Source organism: Megascapheus bottae, chromosome 21 (genome assembly GCF_031878675.1).
Source record: "Megascapheus bottae isolate mThoBot1 chromosome 21, mThoBot2.hap1, whole genome shotgun sequence".
In the NCBI taxonomy this organism is placed as follows: domain Eukaryota; kingdom Metazoa; phylum Chordata; class Mammalia; order Rodentia; family Geomyidae; genus Megascapheus; species Megascapheus bottae.
Window position 1 is genome coordinate 27811376 of NC_143529.1, and position 23076 is coordinate 27834451.

Below are 23076 nucleotides of genomic sequence, written 5' to 3' on the forward strand. Positions count from 1 at the left end.
TGTCCTTAATGTACTATGTTATCTCTCATCTCTTTTGCTGTCCCTTGGTTATCTCATATTGTTACAGTAGTTCACCTTGTTATCTGATATACTGTATAAATGTGTATTTGGTTATTTGAAATCAGATAGGGAAGGGGGGAAAACAAGTTGAGGGGCCGGGATGGAGGGAGGGAAATGGGGACCAAGACATGAGAAATGGTATCAATGTTTGTGAAGTAATGCACCTTCTATGTGGTGAATGTAATGTAACCCTTCTATTAATTACAATAAAAATATATGAAAAAAATAAAAAAGAAACTAGTGAGGAACATTGCTTCATCTCGGAAGGAAAATAAGGCACACAATTTTTTTTTTTTTTATCTCGGGGATGTCCTGAGTCACATGGATGTTGGGGTCACAAATAAAAACGCTGTACCTGAAAACCCGATTCCAGTGTTAGACTAAGTGTGTCATGCTTTATCTGGTCTCTTTCCTTCACTGGGAGAAAGAAAAGGCACAGCCCTGAATTTGGGAGACTGGAAGGCCAGCACCCCAGCAGGAAAACATCATTTCTTGAACACATAAACTCAACAAGTTGGGAGCTGCTATTAAGCCCAGCTTTTGAAACTGAATCACAGGGTTGGGTCCCAGAGCCCAGAAATACTAGCAAAGGCACTGGGGACAGAGCCTTTTGCCTCCTGAGTCAGATAGTCTTAGTGTGAGGTGGCTGGGGAGTGACAATTGCCCTGTGCCTCTTCTTATGAAATAGAAATTGTCTTCCAAGGGATCTTTAATCTTTACCCTGTTGGCCACTTTGACCTCCAGGGAGCCAAGAAGCAAAGACAGCAGGGCCTGGGGCATGGGGGAGGCAAGAGCACCATCCTTAGAGGGTCAGCTGCCAAACTTCCAGATGTTAAAGGACAACTGGATAAACAAAGTGGTGACAGGTGCTGTCATGGTCGTTAGTGCAACCAAAGCCTAAGCTTTGCATGCGAGCCTGGGGCTGCTGCTGAAGACCAGGGCGAGGTCTGAATGGGACTTTGGTTCGGGTAACAGTTGCCACCTGCCCCTCATGGGGAGGTGTGGAGGGGCTTGAAGCAGATGATGGGAAAGGCCGCGCAGACGGCGGGAGGGCCTCTCTCCCGTCTGGGCACCCTGTTCTTTAGAGGGTGCCTAAAATCAACCCCCCAACCCTCTGCTTCGTTCTCCCCACCCTGTTTTCTGAATGGTGAACCGAAGAATCAGGAGGACGTAATCAATGTCTTCATCGTTAATGCAGAAATCCCCCAACAGGACGCCCTGTCCCCCTCAGCACCTAAAAGTCACCCCGACCCCAGTGGCCCATCGCCAGAGGCTTGGGGCCCACTGTGAATTTCCCGGACTCTTGAGGCCCAGGGGAAGTTATGCATCCAGGTGAACTTGGAAAGAACTGGGGTGGGGGGAGGATAACCTCGTGGTTCACTGGGAAGCGGAGGGGACGGAGCTGGGGGTGGGGGAAACCGAAAGGAATCAAGGCGAGGGGGATCCAGCCGGTGCAGGCACGCTGGGGTTCCGGCAGGTGCGTGCGAGCTCGAGCTCCGCCCTGGGAGGGAGAGGGGCGCCGCCGGGGCGCCCGCACGCCACCCAGTGCCCAGCCGAGCCTGGGCCAGGCGGTGGCACGCTGCGGGCGCCCGAGCCCGCGTGGACGGGAAGGAGGGCGGGGGTGGGCCCCCCTCCCCGGGGCTCCAGGGCGAGGAGGGCGGGCGCTAGGACCCGGGTGGCGCACCTGTTGGCTGGCTCCGGGCCCCGCCCGCGCTCGCGGGGCACCGGGCTGGGGCGCGCGGCGGCGTCGTGGGCCGAGGGCACCGACCGGCCGGCCGAGGCGGCTGCGGCGGAGCGCGGCCGGCGCGAGGTCACCATGGCCGAGCTGCTGCGGAACCTGCGCGACCCCCAGCTCGTGGCTGGCTTCCAGCGCCGCTGCGGGCTCTTCCCCGCGCCCGAGGACCGGCCCCGGGAGAGGGGCGCGGGCCCCGCGGAGGGCGCGGCCGGACGTCGCCGCGGCCGGGGCGGCGGGGCCCCGCAGGTAACCGCAGGCGGGTGTGGGCCGGGTTGAGAGTCGGGGAGGTGACCCGCAGAGGGGCGGCATCCCCGGCGGGCACCCGGCTCCCGCCGCGGGGGCGCCGGGGGCCGAGGCCGGATGCCCGCGGCCCGCCCGGGTGGTTTCCACTCCCAGCTTCCCAGCGCGCCCCAGGTAGACGCTTCTCGGCGCGGCGAAGGAGCCCAGCGCGCCCCGCGCTCTCGGGTCCCCGGGCGCCGCCGAGGGTTACGTAACTGGCCCGGGAGCGGGGAATCCTTGGTGGTCCCCGGGGAGACGCGCGGAGCCCACCCCGCCCTCCCCGCGCCCGGCACAAACCGGGGTGCGAGGTTCCGTCCGCCCGCCCTCCAGGGCAGCATCCGCGTCCCCCGCATCCGGGTATGGGGTCCTCGCCGCACCCCGACCTCGCCCTCCCCCAGGCTTGGGGTCCCTCCTGCCCATGGATGGGGTGTTAGTGGTGGTGCGCTCTGCTCCGGGCGTGCAGACCGCGACCCTCAGCGCCCTGCGGCGGGCGCGGGCACGCGGGGAAGCGGGCGCCGGGCTGCCGCAGTGCCGGACTCCCGGGAGAGGCGGGGACGGACGCCGCGGGGCCGCCCTCCCCATACACGCAGGAAAAGGCGTGCAAATCCGAAGAGAAGTCACGCAGGACGATTGGAACCCCTCCCGGATTTTCCTCTTCCTAGAAGGTTCTGGGAATGGCGAGGCGCCACTTCCTGGTCGGTGGAGGTTTAGGTTTAGGGGATTAGAAGGGAGCTGGCTCCAGGGGAGAGGAGAGCGATCGTCCTGGATAATGACTTTTTGTTCCTTTTCCGTGCCTTGTGACGCGCTAGGAACTTGTCGCCGTTTGAGATGCTGCTGTCTTTCCTCTCCTCTCGTCCCCAAAAGGAGACAGATTGGAGAGGAGACGCTGGGTCATTTTTGTGCGCGCACACACCACACACACACACACACACACACACACACACACACACACACACACACACGGTTAGACACACGGCTTCTGTTTTTCTCTTCTCAAGCCTTTTGCCTCTTATTCAGGAGGATGGGAAAGCGCACAATTTTCTTCAAGTGCTTTTCCAAGTGGTTAACACATCACTCTTGGCAACAGAACCAGACATTTCGCAGGAAGATCCTGTTCCCCTCTGAAAGCAAGCTAAGCAGACTTCTGGCCAAGGTATCTTCTTGCTGGGTGTATCACTCGGTTATGCCTCAATTCCCATCTAACACAGAATATCACTCATTACATTTCTTGAAGAAGAATGAGAGAGCTAAAAATTTAAGATACAAAACAATGTATGGGTATTAGTAGCAAAAACTTAAGGGCATTTGATAAGGGGGAGGTTTCTGAATTTTTTTTTAACATGGGGCTTGATTTCCAGTGGTCTGAGATGATTAAACCTTAACAAACACAAAGGAAGTTTCCAGACAGAAAGGATTGCACCTCTAACCCTGTAACATTTAGGACGTTAAGAGGGCAGAACTGCCTCCCTTGCAGCCTGTCCTGACTCGGCTTTGCCTGCTCGGTGGCTTGCCTGCATTCCTGTCCTTTCCTTAAATATCTCTCCTCTTGAACTGGGCACTGGTGGCTCATGCCTGTAATCCTAGCTACTCAGGAGGCTGAGACCTGAGAATCACGGTTCAAAACCAGCCGCGGCACTAAAGAACTGAGAGACTCTTATCTCCAATTAATCACCAGAAAACTGGAAGTGGTGCTGTGACTCAAGTAATAGAGTGCTAGCCTTGAGCTGAAAAACTCAGGGACAGCACCCAGGCTGAGTTCAAGCCCCACGACTGAAATATGTGTGTGTGTGTGTGTATATATATATATATATATATATATATATATATATATATATCTCCTCTTACCTCACAGCTTTCAAAGATCAGTTCCTAGAGAGGAACAGTTAGCACCTCTTTAATTCCTGGGTTTTCCCTTGCAGTATTTGTCACTTGTCACAATGTGGGTATCCACTCAGGTATATACATGTAAGTTCTAGGAATGCAAGAATTTTACTCTGCTCATAGTTTTCTTCCCTTGGCTTGGTATATAGTCAGTGCTCAGTGAATTTTGTAAATATTCAAATGTGAATTGCAAAAGAAAAATCAATAAATTTAAATTTTTAGACAGAGCTTTAGCACATCCATTTAAGAACCTCCACACAAGAGAGAAATTGTTTCCCTCACTGAAGTAACCTTAGATCTCAATGAATCTAATTCAACTTTTTCTTCCTACTTAAACTTTAATACTGAACAAGTGCGGAAATAATGAAGGACTCCTGCACATATTACAGTTTTAGCTTAAAGATTAACTATATCTTTTACGCACCAGGGCTAGGCTGGGCTGGGCTTGCATAAGCCTGTTACTGGATGAATGGTCTGAATCTGAGAGAATGCCCAGGAGAGCTGAGTTCTGGAAGGTTACATGACTTGTTGGGGACTTCCCAGATATCTGCAGTCTAGGGAAGCCAGATCTTTGGACTTCAAAGTCTAAATTCATCTTCCAAAGAAAACTCTCAGGGCTTCACTGGATCTGACTTATAGAGAGGGTGTAAGATGTGTGATCCACCCAGGCAGGTTGGTGATTAATAGGTATAGCATGGAGAGATATTGCTTGTGCCTGGCAAGGTAACCGGTTTTCTGGATTAACCATGAAAGGGTATTCGTTGTAATCCCAGGAGATCATGCCCTGAGCTCTTGACTAGGGCAAGGGTCACAAAGTCTCTAACAAAATGGTGTTTATTTTCTCTGGGATCAAGCCAACCTTGGATACAATGGTATTTTGTTTTCTTAGCTTGGTGTATCCAGAAAAGTTATATTTAGACATAATTACGTTTTCTTTCCATTGCATTAGACTAGAGGTGGTCTTTCCAAATATCACTGTGCTCAATGAATACTTTTTTAAAATTTCATTTTATTGTCAAGGTGATATACAGAAGGGTTACAGTTACATAAGTAAGGTAATGGATACATTTTTGGTCAAACACTGCTACCTCTCCCTCTCTTTTCTCCTACTTTCCTTTTCTCTCAATTACCCTACCCCACAAGTTGTAAAGTTCATTTCCAACATAGTGTCTTGTGAGTATCACTGCTGGGGTTGGTTCACCCTTTGTCCTTCTTCTCACCATTTTGTTGCTTCCCTTCCCTTCCCCATAGCAGATAAACAGATATATAGGACACAGGGTACCAAAATCAAATACCGTGACAGTAGGAAATAAACAAAAGGAAAAAACTAAAAGAAAAAAGAAATAACTTCAAACAGTACATTAAAAACAATCACAACAACAACAACCCAAATCCCTCCTGTTTCCATATCTTAGAGTTCATTTGGTTAGTAGCATCTTCCATGCTCTCAATAAATACTTTTTGCTAGCTACGCACCCATCCTTCTAAAGTTGAGTTGAGGAGTAGATAACCATTTGTCTTTAGAAGTCTTTGTATTCTCAAGTCTCTCTTGAAATATTCATAAAGACAAATAAATATTTGTAGTCTGTTGATCTGCAAAACTCTACCACTGGATGTATTTGTTTGCAAAAAAAAAAAAAAGGACAAAGAATGTCCTGGCTCTGAGTCTGTGTTACTTCTCTAGGCCTCTGTTATTCTATCTGCACAATGAATAGAGTAGACTAGACCCATCATTCTCTAACAGTAGCTATACTGAACTTATTTCAAGAAACTTTAAGAGCAAGACAAAACAATGCTCAGGTCAGAGCCCAGAGAATCTGGTGTACAGATGAGCAGTCATGGTTTCTTCTCTAGTCTGAAGCCCTCATACTGTGCTCAATAGGAGGACAGCGACTCTCAATCGTGGTCACAGGTATTGTGATATTTGGACGTGGTGATAATGAAACCCAACAACTCACACTACAAACTCTGGTTATTCTGATGTTCAGGTTTGAAAGAGTAAGTGAGCCGACTTGAAAATGTTTGATTATTTTTTCCATGTAAAGATATCATCATTATTCCGAGGAAACTTGAAAAAGCACAGAGAACAAGTTTAGTCACTTGTGTGTATCACTGCAAGGAATTTTTCAAAACTTGATTTCATTGTTATGGTGCTGAGGGATTGAATCCAAGGCGTGAGGCTTGCTAGGCAGGTACTCTACCACGGAGCTACACACCCCCGACTCTCACCATGATGTTGAATGGTTTCTTGTGACTCCACCATATGGATATACTATAATTTAGTCAAACTGTTGATGGCTTTAGGTTGTTGCCAAGTTTTGCCTTAGAAATAATAACATCTTGCCGGGCATGGTAGCTCTTGCTTATAATCCTAGCTACTAAGGAGGCTGAGATCTGAGGATTGCCATTCAAAGCCAGCGAGGGCACTAAAATGCTTGAGGCTCTTATCTTCAATTAATCACTAGAAAACAGGAAGTGGTGCTGTGGCTTAAGGTTAGGGTGGTAGCCTGAAGAGCTAAGGGACAGAGTTTAAGTCCCAATACCGACAAATAAATAATAATAACATCTTTCTACAAGGGCCTTTCCACATATGTTTGGTAATGGATTGACATGAACAGATAGAGAGCTGCTGAGTGAAGACTTTGTATAAGTGATGGCTTCTGACAGATGATTACACCCTGGAGCCAGGGTGTACCAGGATGAGAGCGCTGGTCACACACCGTCCCACACCCTTGCCAGTGCTAGAGTCATGCTTTCTTCACTTTGGAGAAAAAAGAACTTGTACTTGTGTCTCATCTTGGTTTCCTTCTTTTTGATTTTTAGTTGGTTGTGGGACTTGAACCCTGGGCCTGCACACTATCCCTGAGCTCTTCAGCTCAAAGTCTACTGCCATACCCCTTGAGCCACAGCACCACTTCCAGTTTATGGTGATTAATTAAAGAGTCTCAGGGACTTTAGTGCCTGGGCTGGTTTTGAACTGCCATCTGCAGATCTCAGCCTCCTGAGTAGCTAGGATTATAGGTCTGAGCCACTGCACCCAACTTGGCTTCCTTCTTTTGCCGTCAAGTATTGGGCTAGGTCCTCAACACTACAAGCAAAGAAAGTCCTTTGTGGAAAAAGGTAACTACAGGCAAGGAAGGAGGAGTGAGGGAAATATATCTCATATTCCTATTCTATGTGTCCCCCTTCTTCTGCTTACATGTGCTCTCTTTTGGCTAAATTCTATGAGAAGCTAAGAGTGGGGCACTGTACTGATGCAGTCCCTAAAGTCAGGCCTCTTCAAGTGGTTGGAGGGGTTACCTGGAAGGGTGAATGGAGACTTTTCAGCACAGGTTGTAGGAATAATTGTGGCAACTGTGGCTGAAGAGTTGGGCTACACTCAAGAGTTGTATGCCAGCCAAGCCTTCTTGTGGCTTCCTGTAGAATTTAAGTTCCACTCCCTTAACAGGGGGTGGCAATCAGTTCCACTCTGCAATCACAACTAGCAACTTAGGGCGCTGTGTAAGAAAAATCTTGAGTGTCTGGTGGGGCCATGGAAGGGATAGTAGTGGAATTGATAGGGATACTTGTGTGGAAGATGTGACATTCTACCAGCAGCAAGTTCAGTACTGACATGAAATCCGATCTTCACATCTGCTTCGGATTCTCCACAGTACTCTGTGTGTCCTTCTCATACACAGGTGACCTAGGAGGAAGGATACCACAAATGGCTTTTTTTTAATTCAATTTTATTGTCAGGATGATGTACAAAGGAGTTATAGTTACATATATAAGGTGAGAATATCAATTCCTAAACATTGTTACCCCCTCACAAGTTTTTCTCCCACTTTTCCTCCCTTCCACCCCACCCTGCCCCACCAAGTTGTCAAGCTCATTTCCAACATATTGCCTTGTAAGTATTGCTATTACACTGTTTCAACCAAGGCTTCTTAAGATAGAGGTTACAACAGTGTGAATCATGAACTCTCACCATTATTAAGAATTAATAATGCTCTGATCAAGAATTAATCGTGGAACCAAAGGCAATCTTAGAAGGTTGGGCAGCATCTCAGGGGATGGCGCCAACATGACTTCCAACCATCTGGAGTCTGACCAACAGAACCAAATTGTTCACTGAGAATGAGAATTCAAAACTGGACACTGCTGGCTCATACCTATAATCTTAGCTACTCAGCATGTAGAGATCTGAGGACCACCGTTCAAAGCCAGCCAGGGCACCAATATCCATGAGACTCTTATCTCCAATTAAATATCAAAAAGCCATATGTGAATCAGGTGCTGATGGCTCATGCCTATAAATCCTAGCTACTCAAGAGGCTGAAATCTAAGAGTTGTTGGTTCAAAGCCAGCCTACACAGGAAAGTTTGTGAAACTTTTCTTTCCAATTAACCATCAAAACACCAGAAGTAGAGCTATGGCTCAAAGTGATAGAGCACTAGCCTTGAGGAAAAAGGCTCAGGGACAGTGCCTAGGCCCTAAGTGAACGAGCCCCATGACTGACCAAAATAATTAACAAACAACAACAACAACAACAAAAAACCCAACAGCAGAAAAAGCAGACCTTGAGCATAATAGTAATAATGATAATAATATTAGCAAGGGCTATACCAGACCCTGAGTTCAAGCTCAGTATCGGCACACACACACAGGCACACACACACACTCTCAGCAGAATTTAACACCTCAAGGACAAAAAACATAAAGGTAGATAGCTGAAAAACTTCAAGAAAAAGAAGGAAGCCATTAAACAAAATCAGAAGCCCAGAAGGCAATAGGAATGCAGAAGCCCAAGGTTGAGAGCCCAAGGTCAAGAGAAGGCAGCAATGGGAGACACAAGGGAAAAGCCTAAGTGTAGAAAGAATACAAGCATGAACTACAGGGATTGCTGGTTTGGGACAGAATAGTTCAGGGAGATTTGTGGAAAGGAAACAAGCCAAGAGGCTGCTGGCAATCTTTTCAAGGAATCACTAACAAACCTCACACTGAAAGAAATGTTTCAGGGTCTCCTTGTGCAACCAGAATGTACTGGCTCCTGCTACTTTGAAGGACTTGCCCAGAACTGCAGTTAGAACAGTAATTCCATCCCTTTCCTTAAGCTCAGAATGGTGGAGGTCAGGAGAGGCCTAACATATCCCTGGAACATATAACAGGTACTTTAGCTATCTATTGAGTGGAAGCCTGCAGGGTAAGATCAACTTAGCCTGAATGTGATTGCCTCCTTCTTCTCATAGTGGAAGACTATGAATAATTTACTTGGATAGACCCTCTTCCTCTCCTCTTCCTCTTCCCCTTCCTCTTTTTTTTGGCAATATTTGGTTTTAAATCCAGAGCCTTACACCAGTATTTTGTCACCATAACCATGTCTCTAGCCCTTTTTGATCCAGTTGTTTGTTTTTGGTGGTGTTGTTTGAGAAAGGTTTCTGCTTTTTATCCCAGGCAGCTCTGGACTGCAGTTCTTTTACTTAGGCTTCCTAGAATAGCCTGGATGACAGGTGCATGCACCGTGCTCAGATTTCTTTGTTGAGATGAAGGTCATGTGGATTTTTTTGCCTGGACTAGCCTTGAAACAGCCTTTCTCCTGCGTTTTGTCCTCCTGAATAACTAGGATTACAGGTGCAAGCCACCACGCCCAGCTTAATGGATAACTTTTTAATTGCTTAGCTTTCTTCTGTTGCACACTATAAAGGGAGTGTAGGAATTGCTGAAAACTTGGTTGATGATGAAACATCTCTCAAGTTAAACAAGGAGACTAAAGTGCTATGTTTACGAGGTTGTTGACAGCAAGCCTAATTTAATGAAAACATTCTTGACATATAAGTAAGATGTCAGGACTAAGTTTTAAACACACCCTACTTCTGTTGTTACAGTTTTTTAAATTAATGATTGTGTTAAGTTTCTGTTGTCTTAATAAAAGCTTTGTCTTAAAGTCTGGGGGCATGGCTTGAGTGGGAAAGCACCTGCTATGTAGTGATGTCAAAAAAAAAGGGTTAACCACTAAAAATTTTGAGATCGGTACTTGGAAATGTTGCAAGAACTACACACACACACACACACACACACACACACACACACGCACACACACACTCACACACTCACACTCACACGCACATACATTCTCAACATGCACACATACACACACACGCACACACTCACACGCACGTACACTCTCAACATGCACACATACACACACACACTCACACTCACACGCACGTACATTCTCAACATGCACACATACACACACACGCGCGCGCGCGCACACACACACATTCTCAACATGCACATACACACACAGTGTGTGACTTGTACTCTCTAATTAAGGAAAAAAAAATCACCAGAGTCCTCCATGTTCTGGAGTGGGGGGGCAATTGGGGTGTCTTCATAAAATGTGCCATTTCTGTGTCTAGTTGTGGTCTGATTTCTCCAAAATGGCAAGAGTTTTGCTTCTATAGAATTTTATGGAAAATAGCTAATCAAAGCAGAGATTCTGGGGAGTAGGAGCAGAAGGGGATGATGGGAAAAAAAGGAAAATTAGCAACAAAAGCCTGTGTTTGATTGGCAGAGAGGTGGCTTAGGCAGACATTTTTTCAGTTGCAGCTGAAAACATCACCCTCTCTTTACAAATGATTTAAAGGGTAGCTGTAAAATAGAAAAATGTCAAAGGTTTTGTGTAAAATAACAAGTGAAAAACTGGTCTGTTAGAAGTTGGTAGGCTTTTTTCTTCCCCCTCTTTCTGAATTTTGACCTTCTGATGACTGTTAGCTAATATTGTTAAATTCATTGTTAACCATTAAAAGAATGCATGTTTATGTCAGAAATAAGAGGAGATGCCAAAGGTTTAAAGAAGAAAACCAAAATATGTCCTGATTTTATCCTGCAGAGAAGAGTGTCATGAACATGTAGAATATTGTTTCAACATATCAGAGCATTCTACTGGAATCGATTCTCTTTATTACCCACTGATATCTCAAATATTTCCCTAATTCTCTTATTGTATGGTTTTAATAGTGGAATACTTCACCATTTTACAATGGCCTTATAATATATGTATTTATATCACTTCAGTGTTTGTGTTTCAACTTTAATCTAAAGATTAGTAGGTGTATCTCAGATTTCATCCTACCAACCCCTAGACTTAGAATGATTTATTTGGAATCAATGCTTTTCTTCTCCCAACTGACCTCACTTCAGTGAATAATCAATTAATAGAAAATGTTACTTGTGAAAAGAGAAACTTGCTTGTTTCATACATAAAATTTAAAATTGGACATACGTTTATCATGTAACTCACAGTTACATGCCTGGGTATTGATTCAGATCAGAGAACTTACAGAGAAATCTGTGTATGATCTAGAAACTTAGTTAAAAAATGAAAGTAAGCAAAACTTTCCTCAATAAAGGAAAATAGTTAAAGAAACTGTCATATATCAACACTATGAAATGCTACTAGGCAATGAGAAGGGAAAAAGTATTAATATGAGCAAAATTTTCCTCAATAACGGAAAATGGTTACAGAAACCGTAACATATCCACTACTATGCAATAAGAAGGAAAAAATGTATTGATATTTCCCAGCAACTTAAAATGGCTTCCTAGATCAAATGAGAATGGGCATGTTCAGGGTGATGTGGGTATGGATATGACAACTTACAGGATCTCAAATGTATTATCCTGAAAGAAATAGCCAATTTTTTTTAAAAAATCACAATAACTTTGTTTTTAATGCTGTGGAAGTACAAAGCCTGATTTGTAGTTGTGATGCTGTTGCTATAATGGTAAGATGTAATACTGGGAGAAAATGGGCCAGAAAATTACTGGACATTTGGGACTGCCTTTGCAGCTGACTGTGAATCAATAATATTACAAATAACTTTTTCAAGTCAATAATCTAACAATTGGTTCAGCCCTCTTTGTCACAGTGCCCACTGCAGGCACATTGCAGGAAAAAGGAACTAGTCTGACACTGGGTCAGACTGGTTGCCTCTGAGTATGCTCTGCCTTACTGAGTCCCAAGCTTCCTCCTTTCTCGCTGTCCTCTGCTCTGTGCCCAGCTGGCACACAATGAAGTGTTGGAGTGGCCAACAAACAGCATAGCTTTAGAGATTTTTGTGTTTGAAATTATTGTTTTGTGTTTTATTCTGGGAGGCTACTTCAAGTTGATGGTGTTGAGTAGAACAAATTCATAGGTTGTATTTTCAGTCTCCTATCCAATTGTCTGTTTTCCCTTAATCTACAGACAGGCTCAAAATCATTCATCTTTTTGCTCAGTGCAGAAGGTTTCTGTGCAGCATAAATAGCCCTAAATCTAACAAGCCCATGATCCTTTAACCATGAAATCTTTTCTTATTTTTGTTGTTGTTCCAGTACTGGGATTGAACTCAGGGCCTCACATTCTCACTGGGCTTTTTTCACTTAAGGCTGGCCCTCTATCACTTGAACAATAGCTCCACTTCTGGCTTTTGCAAAGGAACTGAAAATAAGAGTTTCACAGATGTTTCTGTCTAGGCTGGCTTCAAATCATGATCCTTAGATTACAACCACCTGAGAATTAGAGCTGTGAGCCCGGCTAACCACGAAACCTCTGGAAAGAGCCTCCTGAGATCTGAGATCGGAGGTTACTTCTACGTTTTGGGTCTTGTTCCAACTTTGAGGATGTAGCTGGTTTGGTGTGAAATAAAACAAAATAAAACCAACCCCTGTGTAATAACAATGAGTATATCCCATTTAAATGGCATGTCAGAAGCTAGGCATCAGTGGTCCATGTCTGTAATCCTATCTACTCAGGAGGCTGAGATCTTAGGCTCATGGTTTGAAACAGGCAGGCCTGGGCAGAAAAGTCCTAGTGAGAAACTTATCTCCAATTAACCACTAAAAAACTGGAAGTGACACTTTGGTTCAAGTGGTAGAACACTAGCCTTGAGCACGAAGAGGCTCAGGGACAGTGCCTAGGCACTGAGTTCAAGCCCCACAACGAAAGAAAGAGAGAGAGAGAGAGAGAGAGAGAGAGAGAGAGAGAGAGAGAGAGAGAGAGAGAGAGAGAGAGAGGAGGGAGGGAGGGAGGGAGGGAGGGAGGGAGGGAGGGAGGGAGGGAGGGAGGAAGTGAGGGGGAGGGAGAAAGGGAGGAAGAAAGAAACATATCAAGTTAGAAAAGAAAGAATTCTCTTCTGATCATGAAAGAGAAGCTCTGCACTATGTAAACTAAATCCCTAGTAGGAAAGCTTTAGGATTTAGCAGGGAAGCTGACTCCTATTTTAATGGCTACTTATTCTGGCCTAAGGTGAGCATGCAAATTGCCAAGAACATTTTAATACATCTTAATTCATGCTCTCTCACAGGTAGCTTTTTAATTGCCAGAAAGCGTTCACCAAATCCATTGTAAAAGCATCCTATATTCTGTAAAAGGAAAAACTGAACCACAAGTTCTAAAGCCTAGCTAGAAGAGCAGTGACGTCTGCTACAAATGTTTATGCCTGAAATATACTCACCATGTATAGCAGTCAACCAAAAGAAAGCCAAATTAAATGTGAAATTTATAATATGACCCACATTTAAATCTGCATTAAGTACATATTTAAATATGAACTCTGTGTGTGTGTGTGTGTGTGTGTGTGTGTGTGTGTGTGTGTGTGTGTGTGTGTGAGAGAGAGTATGCACTGGCACTGGGGTTTGAATTCAGAGCCTACGTGCTATCTCTTAGCTCTGTGGCTTAAGGCATTTGCTCTACTACTTGAATTTGCCTCCAGCTTTTTTGCTGGTTAATTGGAGATAAGAGTCTCATAGACTTTTTGGGAGACCTGGGCTAAATTTGAACCTCGATTTTCAGTTCACAACCTCCTGAGCAGTTAGGATTTCAGGATTGGGCCTACAATACCCAGCTTAACGAAGTACTTTTTAAAAGGGTCTAAGGAACTGAATTAAATGTTATTCGTGATTCTCCATGAGAAGACGCTTCCAAGTCTCCTATTTTAGAAAAAAAAAATTAAACCATTGTCATTCTGTTCAGAAAATTCTGCTAGGAGGAAAATGTGTACTTTTAGAAAATATAAGGTGGTTTCTAAGACTGGTAGGATGAATCCATAATAGAACTTTACAAAATTACCACTGAAGACTTGGTGACAGAGTTCTAAATAGCCACTGCATGGGTTCCAATCCGTACCCCAAGGAAAATGTGGTAAATTCCTAAATGAAGTAGAATCACAACCCCATGTCTTTGCCCAAAGTCACCAGGAGAGACCATTGTACATCCTCTCCCTCCCACACTCTTTCCAAACCACCTCAAAACATGACAAGAGCTTCAAATACATAATGTTGCTCTGTCCCGGTGGCATTTCCCTAATGCACTAAAAAAATCTGGCTTAAAAAATACTTCTTCTTTACTTGCCAAAAAGAAAGAAAAGAAAAGAAAAAGAAAGAAAAGAGAAAGAAAACAGTTCAGGAACATTTTAATAGAAGCAGATGTTGGCAGTTATACTGCCTCTTCCATCCAGCAAATTTTAGTTTTGTTATTCCCTTAAATGTTGCTTTGGAATATCTTTTTCTTGCTGCAGGTCTTGTTTTAGCTACTTGGCCACCTCTGGGCTATGTCTTGGGCATGTTTATTTTTATTTATTTATTATTATTTTTTTTGCCAGTCCTGGACTTGAGCTCAGGGCCTGAGCACTGGCCTTGTGTTTTTCAAGGCTAGAGCTCTACCACTTGAACCACAGCACCATTTCTGGGTTTTTGCTATGAATGTGGTACCGAAGAATCAAACATGGGTTTTTGTGCATGCTAGGCATGAACTCTACCACTAGGCCAAACTCCAGGCTCCTATTTTTTTTTAATTTTTAACTTTTTTTTTTTTGGCCAGTCCTGGGGCTTGAACTCAGGGCCTGGCCATTCCCCTTGGACACTTTTTGCTCAAGGCTAGTGCTCTGCCACTGGAACCACAGCACCATTTCCAGCTTTTTCTGAGTATGTGGCTCCAAGAAATCGAACCCAGGGCTTGGTGCATGCTAGGTGAGCACACTACCACTAGGCTATGAACCCGCCTCTCTTGGGCATGTTCTGCATTGCTTCTTGGTTCCTCTCCCATGACATGGGAGCATCTTCTCCTAAAGAAGAATTCAAACTGGGAGCATCAGACTACCATTTGCAAATGCTCAACTGGTTCTTAATTGAATGGTATAGGAATTTCTTTTTGTGTGAGTACTAGGGCTTGAACTCAGAGCCTCAACCCCTCACTTGGCTTTTTTACTCAAGGCCAGCAGTCTATCACTTGAGCCACAGCTCCATTTCTGGCTTTGGGATGTTTAAGTGGAGATAAGAATTTTACAGACTTTCCTGTACAGGCTGGCTTTGAATTGTGATCCTCAGATCTCACCCTCCTGAACAGCTAGAATTTTAGACATCAGCCATAAGCCCCTCAGTTGAATTATTTTTTAATTTCATTATCTTTAAGAAGTTGTACAAAGGAAGTTACTTTTTAACAAAACAGATTATGAATACAATGCATCTTTTTTCTTTTTGTATTATTTTAGGTCGTTGTATAAAGGAGTTGACATTTAACGCTCAGTTTATGAATCCAGTGCATCTTGACCAATGCAACCCCTTTCAACATTCTTACCCTCACCCATCCCTCCCAGACTACCCCTGTCCTCCCTTCTCTTAGTTTTCTAGGATATACCTTGAGTTCTTGACAATATTCTCCACCCATAAAACATCATTAACACCAATTTTCTAGTGGTTAATTGGAGATAAGAGTCTCACTGTCTTTAGTGCCTGGACTAGTTTTGAACCACGATTCTCAGATCTCAGCCTCCTGAGTAGCTAGGATTACAGGCATGAGCCACCACACCTGCCTGTTGTCAGATTTTGTTTCCTCTCATCTGAACCCCTTATGTTTAGAAAGTGCATTTCAGAGTAGTTTTCTGAGATGCCTCCTTTATATTCAGCCAATATTTGTAAAGTACCTGTAATGTGCTAGAATCTGGATTTGACCCTGCCTCCCCTAGAGATGGGTATTTCCATGGCTTCCTGCTTCTTTTTTTTTACTTTTTTCTTTTTTTCATATATTTTTATTGTAGTTAATAGAAGGGTTACATTATATTCACCAGATAGAAGGTGCATTACTTCACATACATTGATACCCTTTCTCATGTCTTGGTCCCTATTTCCCTCCCCCTCCACCCCCACCCCTCATCTTGTTTTCCTCCCTTCCCTATCCAACTTCAAATAACCAAATATGTATACATGCAATATATCAGATAACCAGGTGAAATACTGTAACAATGTGAGATAACCAAGGGACAGCAAAAGAGATGAGAGATAACATACTACATTAAGGACAACACTCACTCATTATATGGCTTGAGCCTTCAGTTCAACCAGGGAGGCAAGTAAACTGATGAGCATAAGCATACAAAATTCTTTCTCAGAGCATCAAAATTCAATTGAACAAATATCCCTTTCTCAGATTCTTGAATTCCAAGTAAGAAAACCCTAAACTAACATTTTGAAAGACATTGTTCCTAAGACATCTGATGGTGAATAGAAGGTTTTAAACTCCTATTGTAGAATGAGGTATGACTGCTGGTCTTGGGTGTAGAGGAGGCCTCAGAAAACCATAAATGTGGACTTTGAAGGAAGACAAAAATCCTTGGAGATTTTTTTTATTATAGTATATGACATATAAATTTCATGCATATGACCAGAATAAGTTAAGGGGGTTTAAAAATGGGAAAAGAAACTGTGAGCATGAATAATAAATTGTTAGGCATATGGACACCCCAACTCCTTCCTCAAGAAGGAGTTAACTGTTGAGTGACCAGGGAAAGGATAATTCTTGATAGATCCCTGACTATGTGCAGAGTCAAGAGAATGAGGCTCCATGGATGAGGATAACTAAGTGGCCCTTTGGAAGTGTCAAAGCATGGGCCACAAACTAGAGTCTGAGTGCAGACATGCTTCGCTCACACATGGTTTTCTAGCTGGTCTTGGCCAGACTTTCTGGCTTGTTTTCTTAATAGGAGTTGCAGTGGCACTGGTTCTCATTTCGCGTGAACATGAGGCTGACCTGCCATTGCCGCCGCCTGCTTTCTGCACTGCACATTCCCTCGCCCCCATCCCCTTCTCCTGCTTTACATCTGAAATTGCTTTGCTGATTTACATCACTTGCTTGACGAGCGTAGGCATTTCAATTTGCTACTTCTGGTCTAGAAGATTCCAGAGAGAAGAGCCTAGGTTCCAAGGCTCTTTGGCTACCCAAAGACTGGAATACCTCCATCCAGTGATTTAGCCACATGAAGCCATGGCCGTTGGAGTATGTGTGGGGGAGACTGAGGACCACTGATCTGGTGTAGAACTTTGTCTTGTTTTGTTCTGGGCCTTCTCTGTAGACCCAAGTGCCCTGGATTTTGTCACCACCTCCAAATCATTCCACTATAGAGCTTAGATGGACCCTCAGCTCAGTACAGAGACACATGATGGCATAGAAAAAAAGTACAGTAAGGAAATGGATGACTGGCTGGTAATGACAATGAAGAGGCCATATCTGCAATACCATCACTGCTTCACTGCCAAGAGCACTGAGGCAGGAAGACACATCCATCTGACCAGTTGGTGCTTGGCAGAACCCAGCTCCACCCTAAGCTGGACCACATACACATCCATGGCCCTATGTCACATGGCTGGGAATTGGGGATCATTTCAGTCTGCAACTAAGTGAGACCTAGGGTCTTTGGGGATTCTGTATGGGAAAGCATTCAATATTGAAGAGGGTTTTGATTTTGGTTTGTCTTGGTTTGGGTTATTGTTTGTGCCAGTTCTGGGGCTTGAAACTAGGATGAGCATAGTCAATGAAATTTTTCACTCAAGGCTAGCCTTCTATCACTTGAGCCATAAATCTGCTTCTGGCTTCTTGTTGGTTAATTAGAGATAAAAACCTCATGAGCTAGCTTCAAACCATGATCTTCAGATCTCAGCCTCCTGAGTAGCTAGGATCAGAGTCATGAGCCATTAGATCTTTTAAATTTTCATTTTGCACAGCACCTGAATTTTCCTGATTTCTTGGTCCCTTCTGTCCACGTAGAGATGAAACAAAAGGACTGTTTTATATTCCAGCATGTCACTAGGCACAGAGCCTGGTGCCTAGGCTGGATAGAAGGATACACGAGAAGGCACAGGCTCTGAACTCTACACTTGGGTTATTACTCTCTGCCCAGTGGCAGATCAACACAGACAAGTTAGTCTTCATGGGGCTAGGTTTTCTCACCTAAAGCACTTAGCACATTTTGAAGATCCCACAAGATAATACAATAGGAACATGGAAGGAGCACCACAAGTGCTCATTCTGTGGGTTGATTTGTCGTGGGTCTTCAGAGACTGCATTATCTGAGGTTGTGTTCCCATTGTGAAAAGAGAAACGTGGTTTTCCATACAGAAACCTCACACTTGCAAGTTTATAGACTGTGAACAGCCTGGTGACATGACAAGGGACCAGGCTTCTCATGGCATGTTTCTGAAGCTCAGCAGGCTCCAAATTTTATCTTCCCATTTTACATGCTTGTGTAGACAGCAGAATATGGAACCAGTCAGCCTTCTCATTATGACAGCGATCCGGAGCCAGGATCCAATCATCCAGTTACAAAGGGGCTTTGGGACAGAGAATAGGGGCCAGCTGTTCCCCATCTCCAGTGAGCAGAGAGCCGGAGGAAATGGGTTTAAGCTGCATGAAGGATTGGGGTTATTTATGGCAGAATTTCCTGATGTTGAGGGTTGCTCAACATTAGGACTGGATTACAGAGAGAGGCTGGAGAATTCCCTGCGGTGGAGATTTTGCAAACATGCTCTTGTTTGTGAGATTACTACAGATGCTGTCTTGTCTTTCTCTCTCATTCTGCCCAGATGGTCCTTGTAGCCAAATGAACCTTCTGGAAATGCTGAGGGGGAGAGGGAGGCTGGGATTCACAAAGGGGAGATGGTTTCCAGTGTCCTTGGCAGAGTATAGGATCCACTGTGTTGACCTTTTGGTCACATGCTTTGATATATTTGGATTGAGGGTGTACAAATATAAACTGATTTCATCAAAACCTACTTGGACCAGATTAAATTAAAAAAACTGATCAAGTTTGGATTTTGGATGGAAGTAAATTGTCTGAGCTGGGATGGCACACAGGGCCTCTTGCAAGCTAGGCAGGTACTCTACCACTCAGCCACACTCCCTGGACCCCTGTGTACTCCATAGCCCTGCTCTGAGCCTGGTGGAACAAGCTTATCATGCCAGCCCTCAGGAGGCTGAGGTAAGAGAATCTTTGAATTCGAGGCAGTTTTGTTTACAGTCATGGGACTTGAATTCAGTGCCTGGGCATTGTCCCTGAGCAATTTTGCTCAAGGCTGTGCTCTATGATTTTGAATCACAGTCCCACTTACCATTTTCTAGTTGGCATTTGGAGCTAAGACTCCACAGACCTTTCCTGCCCAGGCTGGCTTCAAACGGTGATTGTTAAATCTCAGCCTCCAGAGTAGCTAGGATACAGGCATGAGTCACCAGTGCCAAGCTTCAGAATGCAGTATTTTTATTAATGGGAATGTGTAATTGGAGCTCTAAAAATTTGACATCTAACATTTCTCACCTTAATATGACTTCTTCTTTTATTTTTGTAAGCAGATATTGTACATATCTGCCATGTATGATAACTGGGTTTTTTTTTAAGATGATTAAAAGTACATCACAATGAGCAAAGAGGACTGTGGGCCACATTCCTGTGTGCACAGTGCTTGGCTGGGACTTCTAGTCTCCAAGGTCACCTTGATGCATTGGCTTTATCACAAAGGGAGCATAACCATCTGCCCAAGCTCAAATATAGTTGTCAGAGGCAGAATTCCTCTATTGAGAACCTCTCTATTGCATCTTGAAGATAAAAAGTCATCCAATTCTGTTTATTGTTTTATGTGCTTCAGTCTAAAAGTAAAATCTCCTCCTGAAGAAAAATAAGAATATAAAATAGAAACCAGGTTGCCTCCTGCATTACTGGAGCGTTCTTCCTCTTTTGAGAGGATATAAGTACTCACTTCCTGTCCTAGCACCTGAGCTATCCCTGGAAGATGGGCGTGACTTCAGTGCTCCAATCTCCCCTCTGCAGTCAAAGCCATACGTGTAGCTCTGCCCTTCCCTCAGTTAACAGCGTCAGTATCACTGCAGCTCTTTGAATAGTGGCACCATCAACCACAGAGACTTCTCCAAGACACCCTCTCTCTCTTGTCCCTCCCCATCTTCCACCTAATTACAGATACAGTTCCCAGAAATATTACTAGTTTGGAATGACCAATCCATAACTGAGAGAGAATACAATAATTACTATCCACAGCAAAGCTGGCTGGAAGATTCCTGCTACAAAGACAGGGAGGGTTCCTACTCCACCAGAACCCACAGCTGCCATGACTCAGGCGGAAATCAAATTTCTCATTGATGGTACCATTTCCTTCAGAGGTCAGGGCAAGCCCTTGTCATGTTCAAGGGGAAAACAAAAAGACATGGGAAAAAACCTAGTACTCCTAACTTTCCTATGTGTTCTAGAACTCAACACTCATTTCTCTAGGTATGCGAGTTCTCTACACACACTGGAGGAGGGGTGTGGAGGAGAAGCAACCTTCCTTCCTTCCTTCCTTCCTTCCTTCCTTCCTTCCTTCCTTCCTTCCTTCCTTCCCTCCCTCCCTTCCTTCCTTTCCTACCTCCTCCCTTGCACCCTCCCTCCTTCCTGTTGTCCTTCCTCCTCCCATGCTCCCATCTTCCTTCCCTTCTTCTCTTCCTTCCTTCCTTGCCCCCTCCTTTCCTTCTTTCCTCCTTTGTGAATTCATTTGTTCCTGATTTCCTTCCTTCCCCCCTCCTCCTTCCCTTGTTCCTCCTTCATTTCCTTCTTTCTTTTAAAATTTTCTTCCTGTTTTCTTTCCTATCTGCTTTCCTTTCTCACTACTTGGGAGTATGAGGTAAGAGAACTGAAAGCTCCAGGCAAACCATGGAGACTATTCCCCTAGTGAGACCCAGAAGAAAAAGGAAAAGAAGGAAGAGGAGAAGAAAGCTACTAGTTACAAAAGTGGGGGGGGGGGGGAGAAAGGAAAAGGAAAAAGAAAAAAGTCACATTGTCCTTGAGCTGAAGAGCTCAGGGATAGTGCCCAAGCACAGAGTTCAAGCCCCACAACCAACTGCCCCCCCAAAAAGTCACACTATGAGAAACATGGTACCAATATCAAATTAAGGAAAGGCACAGTAAGTCTAGAGTTAAGCACATCCAATGGAGCTTTCTAAGGAGATGGTCTTCGCTGACCGACATGAGTCCTGCGTCCAGCTGTATTCATGTGGCCACATGTGGCTGTTAAGCCCCTCAAATGTGAACAATGCAACAAAGGAACTAGGCTTATTTAAACCGTTGTTGAATTAAACTTGAAATTAAACAGTGTCATATGGCCACCATATTGGACACCACAGACGTGTGGCAATTTTCAAATCCCAGTCTTATCATTTTCTCTATCTTCTCTACCAACTCAGTGTCAAAAATGATTGAAAATTTGAGGCACATGCTATACAAATTGCATTTAAATTTAATCCTCACTACAAAGTAAAAGCTGGACATTTCCCACAAGGAATCCAGATGACAAGATACATGAGGGATGGGATGGCATGTTCTGGAAATATGTGTGACTTAGCTTTGGGCCTGAGTGGCATCTGGATGCTTCTGAGTGGATAGGCAAATTGTGAGCTTGGCCACAGATATGCAGCTCACAGAGAGTTATAAAAAGAAAAACTCTCCAAAGCAGAATATTCAGAGAGAGAAGGAGAGAAAGCGAAGGAGAGAGGTAGAGAATAAGAAATGGAGGGAGAAAGAGAGGGAGGGAGGGAGGGAGGGAGGGAAGGAGGGAGGGAGAAAGAGCGAGGGAGAAAGAGCGAGAGAGAAAGCACAAGAATAAGATGCCATCTTCTGCCCAAATTATGGGTCACATATGACAATAAGAACAAAATTGCCCCTTCTGGATCCTGTCACCAGATTATTAGTGAAGAAGAATCAAAGAACCATGAAAGACTCTTTCAACTCTCACGGTGAAACTCTCCCCTCTTCTCAAAGCTCCATTTCAGCTGCTTCTGTTATTAAAGAAACAGTCTCCAGAGACCTACTTTTTTTCTAGTGGATTTGCTTTTCCGTCCTTTAGAAGAATAAAAGTAGCCCAGGCAGAGCCTTAAACTATATTAAATGTTGTAAAATATTCAATGTTTTTATTTCATTGTTCTGTATTTCCTGTTGTATTTTATTTTTTCAAGTACCATGTTTTGTAAATGGGAGGACTGCATGAAGAAAAACACATGTCAAATGCTTCTTATCCTAAACTTTCCTTTGCTTCTTTGGAGCAAAAATAAATCCTTGGTATTTATTATGTATGAAGTTATGAAAAGAAAAGATGGCTGTGAATGAATAATTTATATTTACCTATAAAATATAGCATGTTGAGAAAACCAAAAATACCACTTGACTGAGAGGGAAAAAGCAATCAGTCTGACTCAGAAATTGCAGGATTTGGAGCAAGAACACAATGTAGACTAAAATTCCATAGGTCAAAACATTTTAGTTACTTATTACATTGATAATTGGTGACTATAATAATGTACTTTGGCCTTGTATCATGATATATCTATGTAGATATCTATATCTAGATAAATCTATAAATAATTCAGAATACATGGATTATCTAGATCTATATTTATAGATATCTGTAGAACTATAGATCTATAGATTTATATATCTACATCTCTCTCTGTGTATCCATATCTATAGCTATAGATACATAAAGAGAGGTTGACTAAATCTAGATCTAGATGTAGATATAAATTATAACATCATGTGATCTGGAAATCTAAGTTCAAATTTAGAATTTTTGGCCCACAGAGCCTTGGAATTGGATGTTGCTAGCTGGGCCTGGCTCAGAGATAGTTCATTTCTTGTTTTAGGAGTCAACAATCCTGTCAGTGCCTTCTTGTGGAAGCAAACATTGGTCCTCAGCATTATCTGTAAATCAACCCAGACTGGAATGACAGAGCCATCACTGGTCAGTCATCCTTGCAAGTTCTGCTTCTTATCTTTCGTGCACTGTAATCC

General features: G+C 43.9%; 1 protein-coding gene across 1 annotated transcript in view; it reads left to right on the plus strand.

Moving 5' to 3' along the window:
• The first annotated feature begins 1830 nt into the window (after nt 1-1830).
• The window catches only part of Sgpp2 (sphingosine-1-phosphate phosphatase 2), an 85706-nt gene continuing 64460 nt past the window's right edge, over nt 1831-23076 (plus strand). The window contains exon 1 of the mRNA XM_090354899.1: nt 1831-2041. Coding sequence (XP_090211025.1) covers nt 1877-2041 — 165 coding nt within the window. The 5' untranslated portion in view covers nt 1831-1876. The remainder of the gene's footprint in view (nt 2042-23076) is intronic.